Source organism: Heterocephalus glaber, unplaced genomic scaffold, assembly GCF_053883595.1.
Source record: "Heterocephalus glaber isolate CG9 unplaced genomic scaffold, H.glaber_assembly_v1.0 deba00001456, whole genome shotgun sequence".
NCBI lineage: Eukaryota > Metazoa > Chordata > Mammalia > Rodentia > Bathyergidae > Heterocephalus > Heterocephalus glaber.
The window spans coordinates 2,936,047-2,950,140 of record NW_028258304.1 but is presented as its reverse complement, the minus strand read 5'-3'; the positions used below and the strand labels follow the sequence as shown (position 1 = coordinate 2,950,140).

The 14,094-nt window shown below is 39.1% G+C and overlaps 1 protein-coding gene across 2 annotated transcripts in view; it reads left to right on the top strand.

The window, feature by feature from the left end:
* The window catches only part of Anxa4 (annexin A4), a 68,350-nt gene extending 56,204 nt beyond the window's left edge, over positions 1-12,146 (top strand). For both annotated transcript variants that reach the window (XM_013074078.3, XM_004849925.4), the window contains 6 exons: positions 1,548-1,604; positions 3,488-3,581; positions 6,373-6,468; positions 7,186-7,244; positions 8,459-8,581; positions 11,074-12,146. In XM_013074078.3, coding sequence (XP_012929532.1) covers positions 1,548-1,604; positions 3,488-3,581; positions 6,373-6,468; positions 7,186-7,244; positions 8,459-8,581; positions 11,074-11,133 — 489 coding nt within the window. In that variant the 3' untranslated portion in view covers positions 11,134-12,146. The remainder of the gene's footprint in view (positions 1-1,547; positions 1,605-3,487; positions 3,582-6,372; positions 6,469-7,185; positions 7,245-8,458; positions 8,582-11,073) is intronic.
* The last annotated feature ends 1,948 nt before the right edge of the window (positions 12,147-14,094 follow it).

The following is a 14,094-nucleotide window of genomic DNA, read 5'->3' as shown; positions in this document are numbered from 1 at the left end:
ATGACTCATGGGGGTTCCTGTGCTTTAAGGGTTTATATTATCATAAGGGAACATATCAGATACACAAATTGCTATAAGGCATGAAAAGATTCAGTGCCCAAGGAGAGCACATAGCAAGAGGAAGATTTGAGGAGAGACTTTGGTTGCAGAAACAAAGCAAAAGCGTCATGGTAGAGATGCTGGTTCAGAGAGTACTTGGAGAATTGTAGGATTCCAAGAAGCTGAGATGTGGGTGGGCACATTCCGGGCAGGAAGAACAGCAAGAACAAGGCGAGGAGGCGGGAAACAGGGGATGTGTTCGGGGAACACTTGGCTGAACAGGCAGAATGGTAATTTTGAAGCAAGCTGGAAGGATAGACTGGGATTCTGTGTTGTAAGGAGAGCAGTAGGGAGCCACCACAGGTTTGGGAGCAGCAGGTGATGGTGATGGTGATGGTGAGAATTATGTGGTTGGGACTGAATTTTCAGAAGAGGAATGTGATAGTGATATGTGTGAAGGACAGCGGCAAGGAACTGAGGACTGGGAGTCCAGATAGGAAGCTTCATCAGGGTTCCATATGAGAACTAAAGTAGGACTGGGTGAGGGTGGAAAGAGGACTACCAGAGAAGAGAGAACGATGTTCAGGACACTCCACGTGACCCCCAGCTTTGGCCCTGACCTCCCTCCTGGGCATGAGACCTGTGTTCTCAGTGCTTTTCAGATATTTTTTTATGGATAATCTGCCATTACCTTAAATTGCTCCTAAACTGAACCTGAACTTCTTTTCTCTCCCGGCCAGCTTTTCCTCCTGCCCTGCCTGTGTCTGTTACTGTTATTGCTGCTATGCCCGTGTCCAGAGCAGAACCCTGGAGATATTTCCAACTTTCACCCTTGTCTCTGACAGTCACTTAAATAATGCCTGCATGTTTCTCTTATTTCTTTCCCATATTTCCTTTCCTCCCATATTACTATCCTGATGAGCCATGCCTACACCACAGAATATCAAGGTAGTATACAATAAAAATAGCAAACCAGAGGAAAGTAGCCTGTTCTGTCACTCTTCAGTATTCCTCTGAGGCCTCAACTCTGCGTGCCCTGAGTTGGAGTCATTGTTGAGCAAGGAGGGGATTTCATGGGTTCCTCAGGTCCCACCTTGGGCCCAGATTCTCTTTACACTCCCAGCTTCCAACCCCTTTCTGGCTCAAGCTGATCACTGGAGGTTGGCCAGTTGGGAAAGGATGAGTCTGCTGGGAAGATGCAGTGTTGGGGGAGGGGAAAGTGGCAGGAGCAGGGACTCCTACTCCCCTTCCAATGGCAGAGACACAGGCACAATGTCAGGGGTCATGGTGGGGCTCGTGCTCTACTGGCAGTGTCCTCCAGAGCCATGGTAACCTTGTGAGCACTTTCAGAGGACTATTGTCCTACTTCCCTAAGGCCCAAAGTCGAACCCTTTTGGCATTTTTGTCTCATTATCATGTCCTTGGGTTCCCAGGCCTTCTGTCTTAACAATGCCCCAAATCTTCATGGACACTCTTTTACTCTCTTGGTTTGTTTTTCTTGTCCTCAGGGTGGCAGGGATCCAGGAAATTACCTGGACGACGGTCTCATGAGACAGGATGCCCAGGTTGGTAGAACTGCAGCTCCTTCTTCCAGTTTTCTTCCATGTTAGTCAGACTGCCTTCCCTGGTGGGCAGCCTTCCTTTCCTACTTCAACGCCTATTAGCCAGGCTGGGGTGTTATAAAGAGATTTCCACAGACAACCTTCAATAGCAGGTGTCTTGCAGGGGTACCCGGGGGCAGCACTAGGCACCATTCTATTTCCACTTCTGGGTCCCAAACTTCTTGATATTGGGATAATTGCGTGGTGAGCTCAGGGAACCACTGACTGTCTTCTGAAGTAGGGTGCTGCCTTTGCTCTGTTTGCTGTGCATTTTTTCCCCACAGAATATTTAGTAAGACCTGTGTAAAATAGCTTGGAACAGCATATACCCTGCGGGGTAAAATTACTACCAATCCCAAGAGATGGTTGCTTCCCTGCACCCACCCATGGATGTTTTTTCCTGGGCCACTCCCTGTAGCCAGATAACACTAATAATAATAGCTCATAAGCCAGGCGTGCTGGTGCATCCCTGTAATCCTAGGAACTTGGGAGCCTAAGGCAGACAGATGACAAGTTTGAGACCAGCCTGCCAACTTGGCAAGACCCTGTCTCAGAATAAAAAATATGAAGTTCTGGGGATATAGTTCAGTGGTAGAGCACCCCTGGATTCAATCTCCAGTACTGCAACAAAATAATATATGATAATAATAAAAGAATAGCTCATAAAAGTGGGTACCAAATACTGTCCTAAGATTTTATGTTCAGTACCTCATTGAATTCTTGCAATAACCCTATGAGTTAAGTACTGCTATCCGCATTTTACAGACAAGGAAATTGAGGCTGAGAGAAAAGTTCCCTGTCAAGTTCAGACAGATAGTAAATGGAACAACTGAGATTTACACTTGCATTCTTTTTTTTGTTTTTTGGTACCGGGGATCGAACTTGGATCCTTGTGCTTTCGAGGCAGAGGTCAGAACCACTGAGCTAAATCCCTGGCCCAACACTTGCATTCTTAACCAATATACAACCATAGTGAAGGACTGGTTCTACTCAGTGTGGTGGCATCACTGAGCTAAATCCCCAGCCCCTAGGCATCAGGATTTTAAGAGAAGCACCCCAAGAGCACGGATTCCTATCAAACCAAGAGAAGCTGTGTGACTGTTTATATTCCAGCCTCAGAAATTGCAGAATCTCTTCTGCCTTTTTTTTTTTTTTTGGAGACAAGGTCTTGCTATGTTTTCAGGCTGGTCTCAAACTTGTGGGCTCAAATGAGCCTCCCAAGTAGCTGAGACTCCAGTTGTGCCACTATTCCCAGGCATGCTTTATTCATTGAAGCAATGTATTAGGGGTTTTCCGTAAGCAGAACCAGTAGCATGGAGAGAAGATGATGATGATAGATAGATAGATAGATAGATAGATAGATAGATAGATAGATAGATAGATAGATGCCCCTTGACTTACAGTAAGATTTTGTCCCAATAAAGCCCTTAAAAATTGAAAATTCATTTATTACACCAAACCTACTAAACATCCTGCTTACCAACACAGTACGCAGTAAGGTGTAAGTATTTTTATCCTCACGATTTGGGGACTGACTGGAAGTAGTGGCTTCCCAATGCCTCCCACATTGCAATAAAGTATCACACGGCATATAGATAGCCTGGGAAAAGATCAAGATTTGAAGTATGGTTTCTACTTACCATGCATCATTTTCTCACCATTGTAAAGTTGAAAAATCGCAAGGCAACCCAGTGTAAGTCAGGAACCCTCTGTTATCCATGCATGTGTGTGTTTTCCTTTCCAGCCAACAAAATAAAACTAAGCAAATCAGCTCTTGGAAGTTCTGGAAATATTTGTCCTGGCACGTCCTCTTTGATGTTGTAAACTTGTGTTTTGCTTGGCTTCAGGACCTGTATGAGGCTGGAGAGAAGAGATGGGGAACAGACGAAGTGAAATTCCTAACTGTCCTCTGTTCCCGGAATCGAAATCATCTGTTGCATGGTAGGCACTTACCTCACTTCCTAAAGAAACTATTTCAAAGATAGTGAAAATTATATTACCCATAATAAATTTCCCTCTTTTCTTGGTGCAGAAAACTGATTGTACTGAACTGCCTTTGATTCTTACCTTGGAATGTATGAGTTCAAGATGTGAATAAGGGATAATTTCTAAAAAATTAATTATGAATAACTACAATGTAGTTATAAAAGTTCGGCAGGAAATCTACCCTCATAGTAGGTCCTTTTTCTAAAGCAATCCTAATACTTTTCATTTTCATTTAGTTATAATTTTTTTTAAAAAGTCTTCAGTACATCAGGAAACAATAAAATAGAAATCTTAGTTTATATTTATTCCTCTTTGATATCCAAACTGTGAAGCTAATAGAAGTGATTTCTTTAGGGGTTATGTTGAATTAGACTAATAGTGGATAAGTTCAGATTTTATTTCCTATGTGTGGTGTTTCCAGTCTGTTTCTGATAATTCTAAACTTTGTAATGTGCTTTTAACTTCTTTGGGGAAAAAGACACTATACAATTGTAGAATTTTTGTTTTAGGCTTATATTCTTGTACACAGAAATAAAGATTTAATAGGATATTTCAACTTTTATACAAGCTCTTTAGGTTTTTACATATATCACAATTTTATAAATCCAACATACTCTTGTCACACACAGATTTACGAATGAGTTTGCCAAATTGAAAACATAAACTAATTGAAAAGTACAACACATTTTAAAGTTGTAATTATTTCAACTATTCCACAGGGACAAAAAAAATCAATTACCCCTATTAATAAATTTCATGGGCTACCAGCAGACACTTGAACTTGCGGCCAGCTCTTTATTGCTTTGCCTTCCTTTGCTTGATTTCCAAATAATATAAATCCCCCCCCAGTGGCACATTCCCAAAACTGCAGTCTCAGTACGAATTTTCACTTTCCAGACACAAATCAATAGGCAGTTATAAAATATCTGTTTGTAAGCCACCAAGAGAAAGTGTTTTAAGCACTGTTTGGATAAAGAAGACTTCATAATGTTCTTGCAGCCAACAATAATGGTGAAGATTCTCAATTATAGTTTTGTCAATAGTTTTCTAACTTCTAGATGTGATGTTAAGCATATCATAAACATTGTTTCTTGCAGTATGCCAGCGGAGTAGTCATTATTTCCCCCAGTTGACAGTGGAGAAAGCTGAGGCTTAGAGAGTGTGTTGATTTGATTCCAAGCAATATACACTGACTCCAACTCAAGAAAGAAAAGAGGAAATAATATGGAATGGGCAAAGAGAGAAAATGAAAAACACTGATGGCACATAAAATTAAAGGGAAAGTTGAGTAACTTCACGAAGAACAAAAATCAAGGCAGTTTTGGGCATCTCCCTAGAAGCAAGTCATAGCTCTTATTTCTAAGACAGAGTTTGCTGACTGATGTCTGGTCTCCATTTTAAAATGCTGATTTTGGGGTTAGGTATGTAGTGTGGTGGTAGAGCATTTCCCTACCTAGGTGAGGTCTTGGGTTCTGTCCCTATCACAAAAAAGTCTAATTTTTACACCCCTACTTCAGACTGTCTGAAGTAGAATCTCTGAGAGTGACACCCAGAAGTTTGACAGGTTTCCCACATGAATTTTTTTTTTTTTTGAGTCAAGGCCAGCCTTAAACTCACTGTGTAGCTCAGAGTGGCCTCGAACTCATAGTGATCCTACTGCCTCAGCCTCCTGAGTGCTGGAATCACAGGCATGCACCACCACGCCCAGCTTCCCAGGTGATTCTTATGTTCATTGACGGAAAGGTGACTCCATGGTTTGGGCCATCCCCATGATCTGCTCAGTTTAAAATTCCCAGGAAGGCGAACCTAACTGGGTGAACTGCTCACTTGTTTGGTAGAAGTTATGATGTATGTTGTTGGATATGGGTGTCCCTTCATGGACAACCCATGAGAATCACCTTGACTTAAGTAAGACAGGATACCAGAGGAGGAAATGGTAAGGAGATAAACAATACAGATGTCTCCTCTAAGAAGCCTCCAGAAGATGATAGCAAGAGAGGGAACATATTCCATTACATTAAAAAATACTTGGCAAAAAAGCAATAGAAATTTAATTATGTTAAAGTCTATTAAAAGATGCAAACCGGCTGTTATCAAATGTGACTCAGTTTTGTGGGGTTTTTTTGGTACTGGGGATTGAACTCGGGACCTTGTGCTTATGAGGCAGGCGGTAGAATCACTGAGCTAAATCTTCGGCCCATGACTCAGTTTTGAAGAGGCTGAACTGCTTTAGTTTTGATGAGCCAGAAGGAAGCTGAACACATAGGTGACTGCTGAGGCCAAAATTGCAAAAAGACATTGTGCTTATTAAGGAAACAAGGAGAAAAGAAAGCAAGTATCTCCAGAGACTGTCTCCACTTTATTTGTGAGGAAGCAGTGTCCCAGATAAGGGAAGGAACTTACCTGATGTCCTTCAAGAATCACAGTTCTCTTTCCTCCTTGCCTCTGGCCCATTCTGCTGGGCCAAAATATCCTTCTATATCTCAGCCACGTTGCTAGTTACTGTGCTCTTGAAATATGCCAAAGAACAGTGTAAAGTAGTAAAAAGATGCTCATTCTGTCCATAAATTTTAGTTTCTTTTATTCTTTTATATTATTATTTTATTTATTTATCTATTTATTTATTTTTGGTACTGGGGATTGAACTCAGGACCTTGCACTTGTGAGGCAGGCAGCAACAACCACTGAGCTAAATCCCCGGCCCTCTTTTATGTTATTGATAATGCTATTTTGTTATTGTTTGTAGTGTTTGATGAATACAAAAGGATATCACAGAAGGATATTGAACAGAGTATCCAATCTGAAACATCTGGTAGCTTTGAAGATGCTCTGCTGGCTATAGGTAAGCTGGTAGGAAATGGGGAACAGAGAAGCAAATGTCTATTGACTTTCCTCTGTATTATCAGTTTATTGTCAAGGGGTCTAGAATTCTGATTTTCAGAGATCAGAGTTGTTTAAATCACGTATGTTCCAGGTTTTTTATTGGTGTTGGTTTTTCAGATGAGGTCTCACTGTGTTCCCCAGGCTGATCTTAACTTCTGGGCTCAAGTGATCCTCCTCCCTCAGCCTCCCAAGTACCTGGGAACTACAGGCACATGCCTCAATGTCTGGCTAATGTTCCGGAATTTTAAGCAAGAAATTTTATATACAACTTGGTTGCTATTGTGCCTTATTTTTTTATATCTTCTATGCTTTTATATCTCATTGTATGAGAAAGATAATACTATACTAGCTGGATCTTGCAAATCTCAATGGTTAGAACTAATAACTGTCTCTCATGGCAGACATAGTAATCATTGTGAAATTATATGTCTCCCTTTGCTTTGATGACCTTTATAAATTACTTCTGTAGGAACATGATAAATTAAGGATTTACTTTCCATGTGAGAAAATGCCTATAGTATAGTTTATGCTTATGAAATATTATATGCTAAAATTTCTCTGGCAAAGCAATCAAGAGATATTCTTGATACTTTGTTTTTTCCTTGATGTTTTATAGAAACGGAATATCTGACTTTTCTCATAGGTTTTTGCTGTAATCTTTTTTTTTTCTTGACAGTAAAATGCATGAGGAACAAATCTGCATTTTTTGCTGAAAGGCTTTATAAATCTATGAAGGTAAATGGCCTCATTTTTTAACATCTGAGAGTCTTTGATTTATCTGTGTCTACCTTCTTAGTTTGCTTATACCCTCTACCCAACTTTCAGCTGAAATATCCAGTTTACTTCACCATTTACTTTACTGAGTACTGCTAATAATAATACTAAGCTAATTTTTATTTTTGGTCATACTAGGGATTGAAGTTAGGACCTTTGTACTGAGTTAATCCCATCCGTGTTTTCAAATTTTTTTATTTTGAGACAAGATCTCACAAACGTGCTGTTGCCCAATCTGGGCTAGAACTTGTGATCCTCTTGCCTCACTGAGTGATATTTATTGAGTATTTATGATGTGTGGATCACGGTTCTTAATGTTTATATGTATGGGTTAACTTTATCCTTAAAACAGTTCTATGATACTCTTATTTGGGCATGGGGAAGATACTATTATGAATCCCCATTTTACAAATGCAGAAACTGAGGCATAGAGAGGATATACAATTTGCCCAAAGTTCTCAGTGAGAAATAGTGGAGCAAAGATGCAAATGCATCTAGTTCCAGAGCCCATCCTCCTACCTGGATTCTATTCTGCAAGCACCCAGGCAAGGGAACCGTGAGAGGTTAAGGAAAGATCGAAATGTAGCCCTTGTTCACATAGACTGTCTGGCCTTCTAGGGAAAATAGTCATGAGCAGACACCAAAAATATGGTAGAATGTAAGACAGTAATTGAGGATTCAGATATTATAGGGACACAGAGGAAAGAGTTCAACATTTGTTTTCTTTTTAGGGGAGTGTGGGATCCACAAAGAATATACTAAAAAAAAATTGGAGGCTAGAGGTATAGCCCAGTGGTAGAGTACATGGTGTGAGGCCCTTTGTTCAATTCCAAGCACCCAAAACAAAACAAAAACAAAAAGCTGGCGTATTTGACCAGGAGCTTCAGGGAAGCTTTCCATGGAAGGGAAGGAGGCAGGCAAGCCGGACCGTACCAGGCACGTCTCTAGAAGACAAAGCAGTGTCTTCTGGGCAGAATGTAGAGCGTTAGAAAAGTAAGCCATGGAGAGCCTTGAATCCTATGGTAAAGAGCAAAGATATTCCTTAGGCCTCCAAGGTTGTGGAGGAAAAGACACCATCAGAAGAGTTGTTGTGCATCTTGCCTTACTAAACTGAGGAAGAGCACCCCCAAAAACAGCCAGCCTCTCTTATATAGGGATCCTGTTTTCTTCCTCAGGGCTTGGGTACCAATGACAACACCCTCATCAGAGTGATGGTTTCCCGAGCAGAGATTGACATGCTGGACATCCGAGAAAACTTCAAGAGGCTCTATGGAAAGTCTCTGTACTCTTTCATCAAGGTGGGTCACAGCAGCCTTACCTCCACCAGGGGGAAGCACCAATGAAACGGGCCTCAGCATTTAGCATTTCTGGTCCCCTCCTGCCTGGCATCTAACACCCCTCTAGAGATGGTCCTCTACTTCAGGTATTTCCAGTCTCTCTCCTTCCACACAGATCTTTAAATCTATGGCAGGCTATAAGCTGGAAATGTTTGCCTTCCTAAGTACAAATTCTACTTCATTTTTACTCCAGACAGAGAAATATCACATTCTAATGAATATTTTTAAGAGCACAGTTTCCATGTCTACCTAATAATAATGAAGGAAGCAGCTGGATTCAAAATCCTGTGCAGTGCCAGCTGACGTCTGCTGGAAATATGGGAAAACAATTTAGTTTTCCTGGATTGCTATTCTTTACCTGGTACCAGACATCTAGGAGTCCTAAAATGGCACGGGAGGGACGAGAAATGATTCAATTCTCAAAACCCCTCATTAGTGGGATTTTGCTTCTTGAGGAAGCCAGGACAGTCTTGTAAATGTGAAATCGAGACCATTTCCATGGAAGCTGGAGTTGTCTGCACAATAAACTTCATCAGGTTTTGATTTGTAAATTAAATATTCTGAAAAATAAAGAATACATTGCCTATTCAATAACAATTGTCAAAAGAAACAGGATAGAAGCATAAAATTGGTAAATGGAAAAGTGACAAAAGATAAAAAATGTGAGTTATAATAATAAAAGTAAACTCTCAGGTTAGATAAAAACATAAAATCCCACTTTATATTACTTATAAGGAATAACTAAATCCTCCACACACCTGTTATCCCAGCACTCCAGAGCTAGAGGCAGGAGGATCGCCATGAGTGCAAGTCCAGCCTGAACTACATAAGTGAGACCCTCTCTCAAACCACTCTCTCAAAAAAGGAATAACTAAAATACAATGACATATAAAAAGCTTAAAGAAAAAGACCAGAGAACAAGCATTTGACCAATCAAAACAAAACAAAAGAGCAGGGATCAAAAGAGAAAATTTTAAGGAGAAAAAACATTGCAGAAAGTGATCACTTTATATTAATAAAGACAACAATATACAATAAAGATTAAATTGTCATGAAACTTGGGGCGTCAAATCATATTATATCCAAATATAAATGAGAAACTTGAGGCTCCGAAAGAAGAAAGACATTGACAAAATACTATTCTAGTAAGAAACTGTAATATTCTTTGGCAGATCAATAAGTCAAAGTACAAATTAGGATATATTTAGATTGATTTTAACAGATACTATTTAAGTTTTGAACTCTATAGACAAAGACTTGGCCTTTTTCAGTGCCCATGAAGGACTAGCAAGAATCGATCTATTGAGCTAGGAGTGTAGCTCAGGATACACACAAGGCTGTGGGTTCACTCCCTAGTATTAAAAGGAAAAAAAAAGATTTATTATTGGATCATAAAAATTTTCCATTTAGAAATTATAGAACCTTTCTGGAAGGCTATCCACAGCCTGTATCAAAAGGCATAAGAAAACACCTGCTCTTTAATGCAGTGTCTCATTTTATGAAAATTTATTCGGAATAAAGGATGAAGAAAACACTCAAAAACTTAGCTACAATATGCTTATTGCAGCAGTGTTTACCATAGTGAAAAACTGGAAACAATATAAACATTCAACAATGGAAAGGGTGAGGGCATGATCAAATAAATTATTTTTACCTATGTATAATGGAATACTCTGTAATCATTAATGTTGTGGAAGAATGTTGAGTAAAGTAGGGGCATATTGAGGCTATATTGTTTTAAAAAGCAGAGTACAGGAGCTGGGAATGTAGCTCACTGGTAGAGCTCTGGTCTAGCATGTGGAAGGGGAGATTTGGGAGCTTGGGGACTGCAGGATACAAAAGAAAACTATGGTCTCATCACATAGGTATCTATATGCATAGAAGAAGGACTGGAAGAATATGCATACGCCAAAAAGTTAACAATAATAATCTGTAGATGGTGGAACTATGGGTGATTCTTATGTTGTTCTTTTATGTCTTTACTTTCCACACTGAACAAGTGTGTTATTTTTGTAATAAAAAATAAACAAATTTTTTAAAGAGTTGCAAAATAGGGCCGGGGATTTATCCCAGTGGTGCCTCCACCTGCCTCGCAAGTTCAAGGTCCCGAATTCGATCCCCAGTACCAAAAAATATATTAATAAATAAAAAAAATTTTAAAAAAGAGTTGAGAAATACAGGGAACCCTTGACTTACAAACTTACAAACTCGATGGTTTTCCTAGGGCTGGTTGTAACTAAGTCAATACAGCTGAGATCTGGATGTTTGCCTAGGTACACACTATAGGTAACAAGAGGCAGATGAATCTTCCGTTAACCTAATTAACTCAGTTGTGACTTGAGGGTCCACTTTATTCAGCCAAACTTGAAAAAGTTAAATTAGATGACTTTGAACTGTGTATTCCATTTAAAAAACCATTTATTTGACTGCAACTCTGCTTCCTTTGCCCCCAGGGTGACACATCTGGAGACTATAGGAAGGTACTGCTCATTCTCTGTGGAGGAGATGATTAAAATAAAATCCCAGAAGAATAGGAGGATTCTCAACACTGAATATTTTTTAACTTCATTTTTCTACACTGCTATTAGCATTATCTCAGAATGCTTATTTCCAATTAAAACGCCCACGGTTGCCTCATAGAGTTAGACTATATTATTATCATCCAAAATTAGTCATTCTGATGCCTTAAAGCTGTACTTGCATTTCAAAGCTTATAAGACCTAAATGGAGATTTAAAATTAGAAATTAAAATGTACTTCTTGTTTTTAACAAGTTATTTCCCCATTTGTGTCATGGAAATTGAATATATTAAATGTCTTCATATTTCTTTTCAGTAAATTACATTTTTAAATGGAAGATTAGAAGACTGTTATAAAACAATTTTTTCCCTAATCCTACCTGTAGAGTGGCTGATAATTTCTTTATTCAAAGTTGTGAACATTCAGTTAGTAAGAATAGCCATTCAGTCCTTGCTTCAGCAACACATATATTAAAAAAAGAATAGCCATCCAGTTTTCTATTTTATATTGTCATAGATGGAAAACATCCACAAATCTCATTTTGGTTGTGTCTATGGTGTTAGCTGATCTTTAAGTTTGGTATAGAAGACTGCGTTTATCTTGTCATACACTGAGATCACTTTCTTTTGGTTGAAGTGTACCAAAATCAACTCATCTACATTTTAAGTTTGGTTAAGCAGATATGTGTCTGGTTATCAAACATGAATGCCGAACATTCCGGGATATTATGGTTAATATCTTAATCTAGCTTAAAAGTGAATGGGAAAAAATAAGCTTCAAATGAGGTAATTCTGGTAATAGTATAATGCTCTGAATTTTGCTTGACTTAAAACATTTTGGCTAAAATTTTTTAAATCTTTTTGATTTTGTTGATTTGTAGTAATTTACATATATACTGTGCCTTTTCAACTTTACTATCATTCTGAAAGCGTACTTGGATTTAATTAAAAAGTTCAGGTTGTATACAACATGGAAAAATAATTTTAATAAAAAATGATGGCTTTAAAGTGAAGTACATTCTTTTTCTGGTTGAGTTTTCCCCTTCTGAGATTTTTCATCCTGGATGTGTTTGATGGGAGCTATTTTTGAAGGAACTGTGATACTCAATTTCTATTTGGAATTACAACATAAAAAAAAAATGTAGTCATGTTTGCCTGCTGCCATAAAACTAATGTTTATGCTAAACATTACTCAATGATATTAAATAATAACTTATTCTCTAGAAATGATTGATTCTTTCTGTTCTACTAAGTAGAACATTTATATTAAATGGGGCTGGGGGTGGGTACCCCAGTGCTTAATGTGTGCCAGGCCCTGGGTCCTGTCACCAACCCAGAGAGAGAGAGAGAAAGGGAGAACAGGAGGGAGGAAAGAAGAAAGGAAGGAAACAGGGAAGAAGGAGAGAGACAAAAAAGAAAAAAACCCAAAGTTATAAGAAACATTTATGTTATAATTAGAATACTTGCTTTCATTCTATAATATCACTTACATTTTGACAAAATATGATTTGCTTTTCCCCATTTCAGTTAGGTGCTTCTTGTCAGTCATAAGTGCTGGAGCCATTGGTGAAATCTACACAAATACTTTGACATTCCAGTTAACTATAGGAAATAATACTGCCACTTCAATACCTCCTCAGAAGACCATGGAATTTCCAAATCAACTTTATTTGGCTTTGGAAGCACTGTTAAATTGTGTGTGTGTGTGCTTGTAAGTTTCATCTTTAAATGATATTTATAGCTTAGCTGAATTTTTTAAACAGATGGCAGTTATTAAAACTTTCAGGAGGGCCGGGGATTTAGCTCAGTGGTTCCAGCGCCTGCCTCGAAAGCGCAAGGTCCTGAGTTTGATCTCTGGTACCAAAAACAACAACAAAAACTTTCAGGAGATTTCTAGAAGAAAGGATAAAGCTACCCTGGAAGAATGTTTGTTTGTTATATTAAAACAAGCATGAGTTTGAGATACAATTATGAAGCAGCCTTTTCTTACTCTCAATTTACATGTATTCAATGGGGCTAATTCTTCTGTGCTTATATGTAAATTCAGATACTTTTAGGTTTTAAAAAGTTCTGCTGTGCAGCCTCTTAAGGTTGTAAAATAGTATCATTTCAGTAATCAATATATTCATTCAGAACCCTAAACTTGATGTACAGTTGAAGCATCTTCTCTTATTCATTTTTGGCCTACCCCAGTGGGAGGCTGGCGTTTGGGGAAGGAGAAATGGTGGACTTGTCTTCTTTCTCCACTGAAGCTTTCTCCCACACTGCCTTTGCCCCTCAACCTACCTTCCTTCGGCTCTAGCAGCAGGAAGATTAAAGGGGTGTGGGGAACTTGGTTAAGGAGTAAATTGTTAAATTGCAGGGTGAAAGCACACAGACTCTGTGATGAGTGAATCAGTAAACAAAAAGAAGTTTAGTGAAGCATGTCATGACTGGCCATTGTCCTTCCCCTTTCCCCAAGAAAGCCTTGAGACAGTTCCTTGCACAAACTGCTTTTCTTCTGCTTTTTTTCTCTTACATTGATATTCTAAATAAAAGCCAGAGAGTTCTAGGGTTTGCTGCTACTCCTGGGAATCTCCCTAATGTTGGGTGCTTTCGATTGAGATAGACATTCTGGGCCTCTCTGTGGTTGAACTAAGTTTCATCTCCAAGTCATCTTTCATTCTCTGCGCCACCACCATGGTCACACAGTGCAACAAAGGGGAGCAGCAGTTGTACCTGTTACTACTCCTACTGTAGAAGATCAGGCCTCCCTAACCTTGGCAGATGTTTAAAGCTGATTCTTGTGGGCATTCTTATAGGTACCCAGGTCAATCCCATCACCAGGGAACCACTCACCTGCACATCCTTTGGCAAGGCAAATGTAGTTCTTTAGCCTCTATGAATTTGGCAATGACTTTAGGTTCTCTGTGCTGAAGTCTATTTGCCCTTGTACCCAGGCCTCTTGTACAGGATC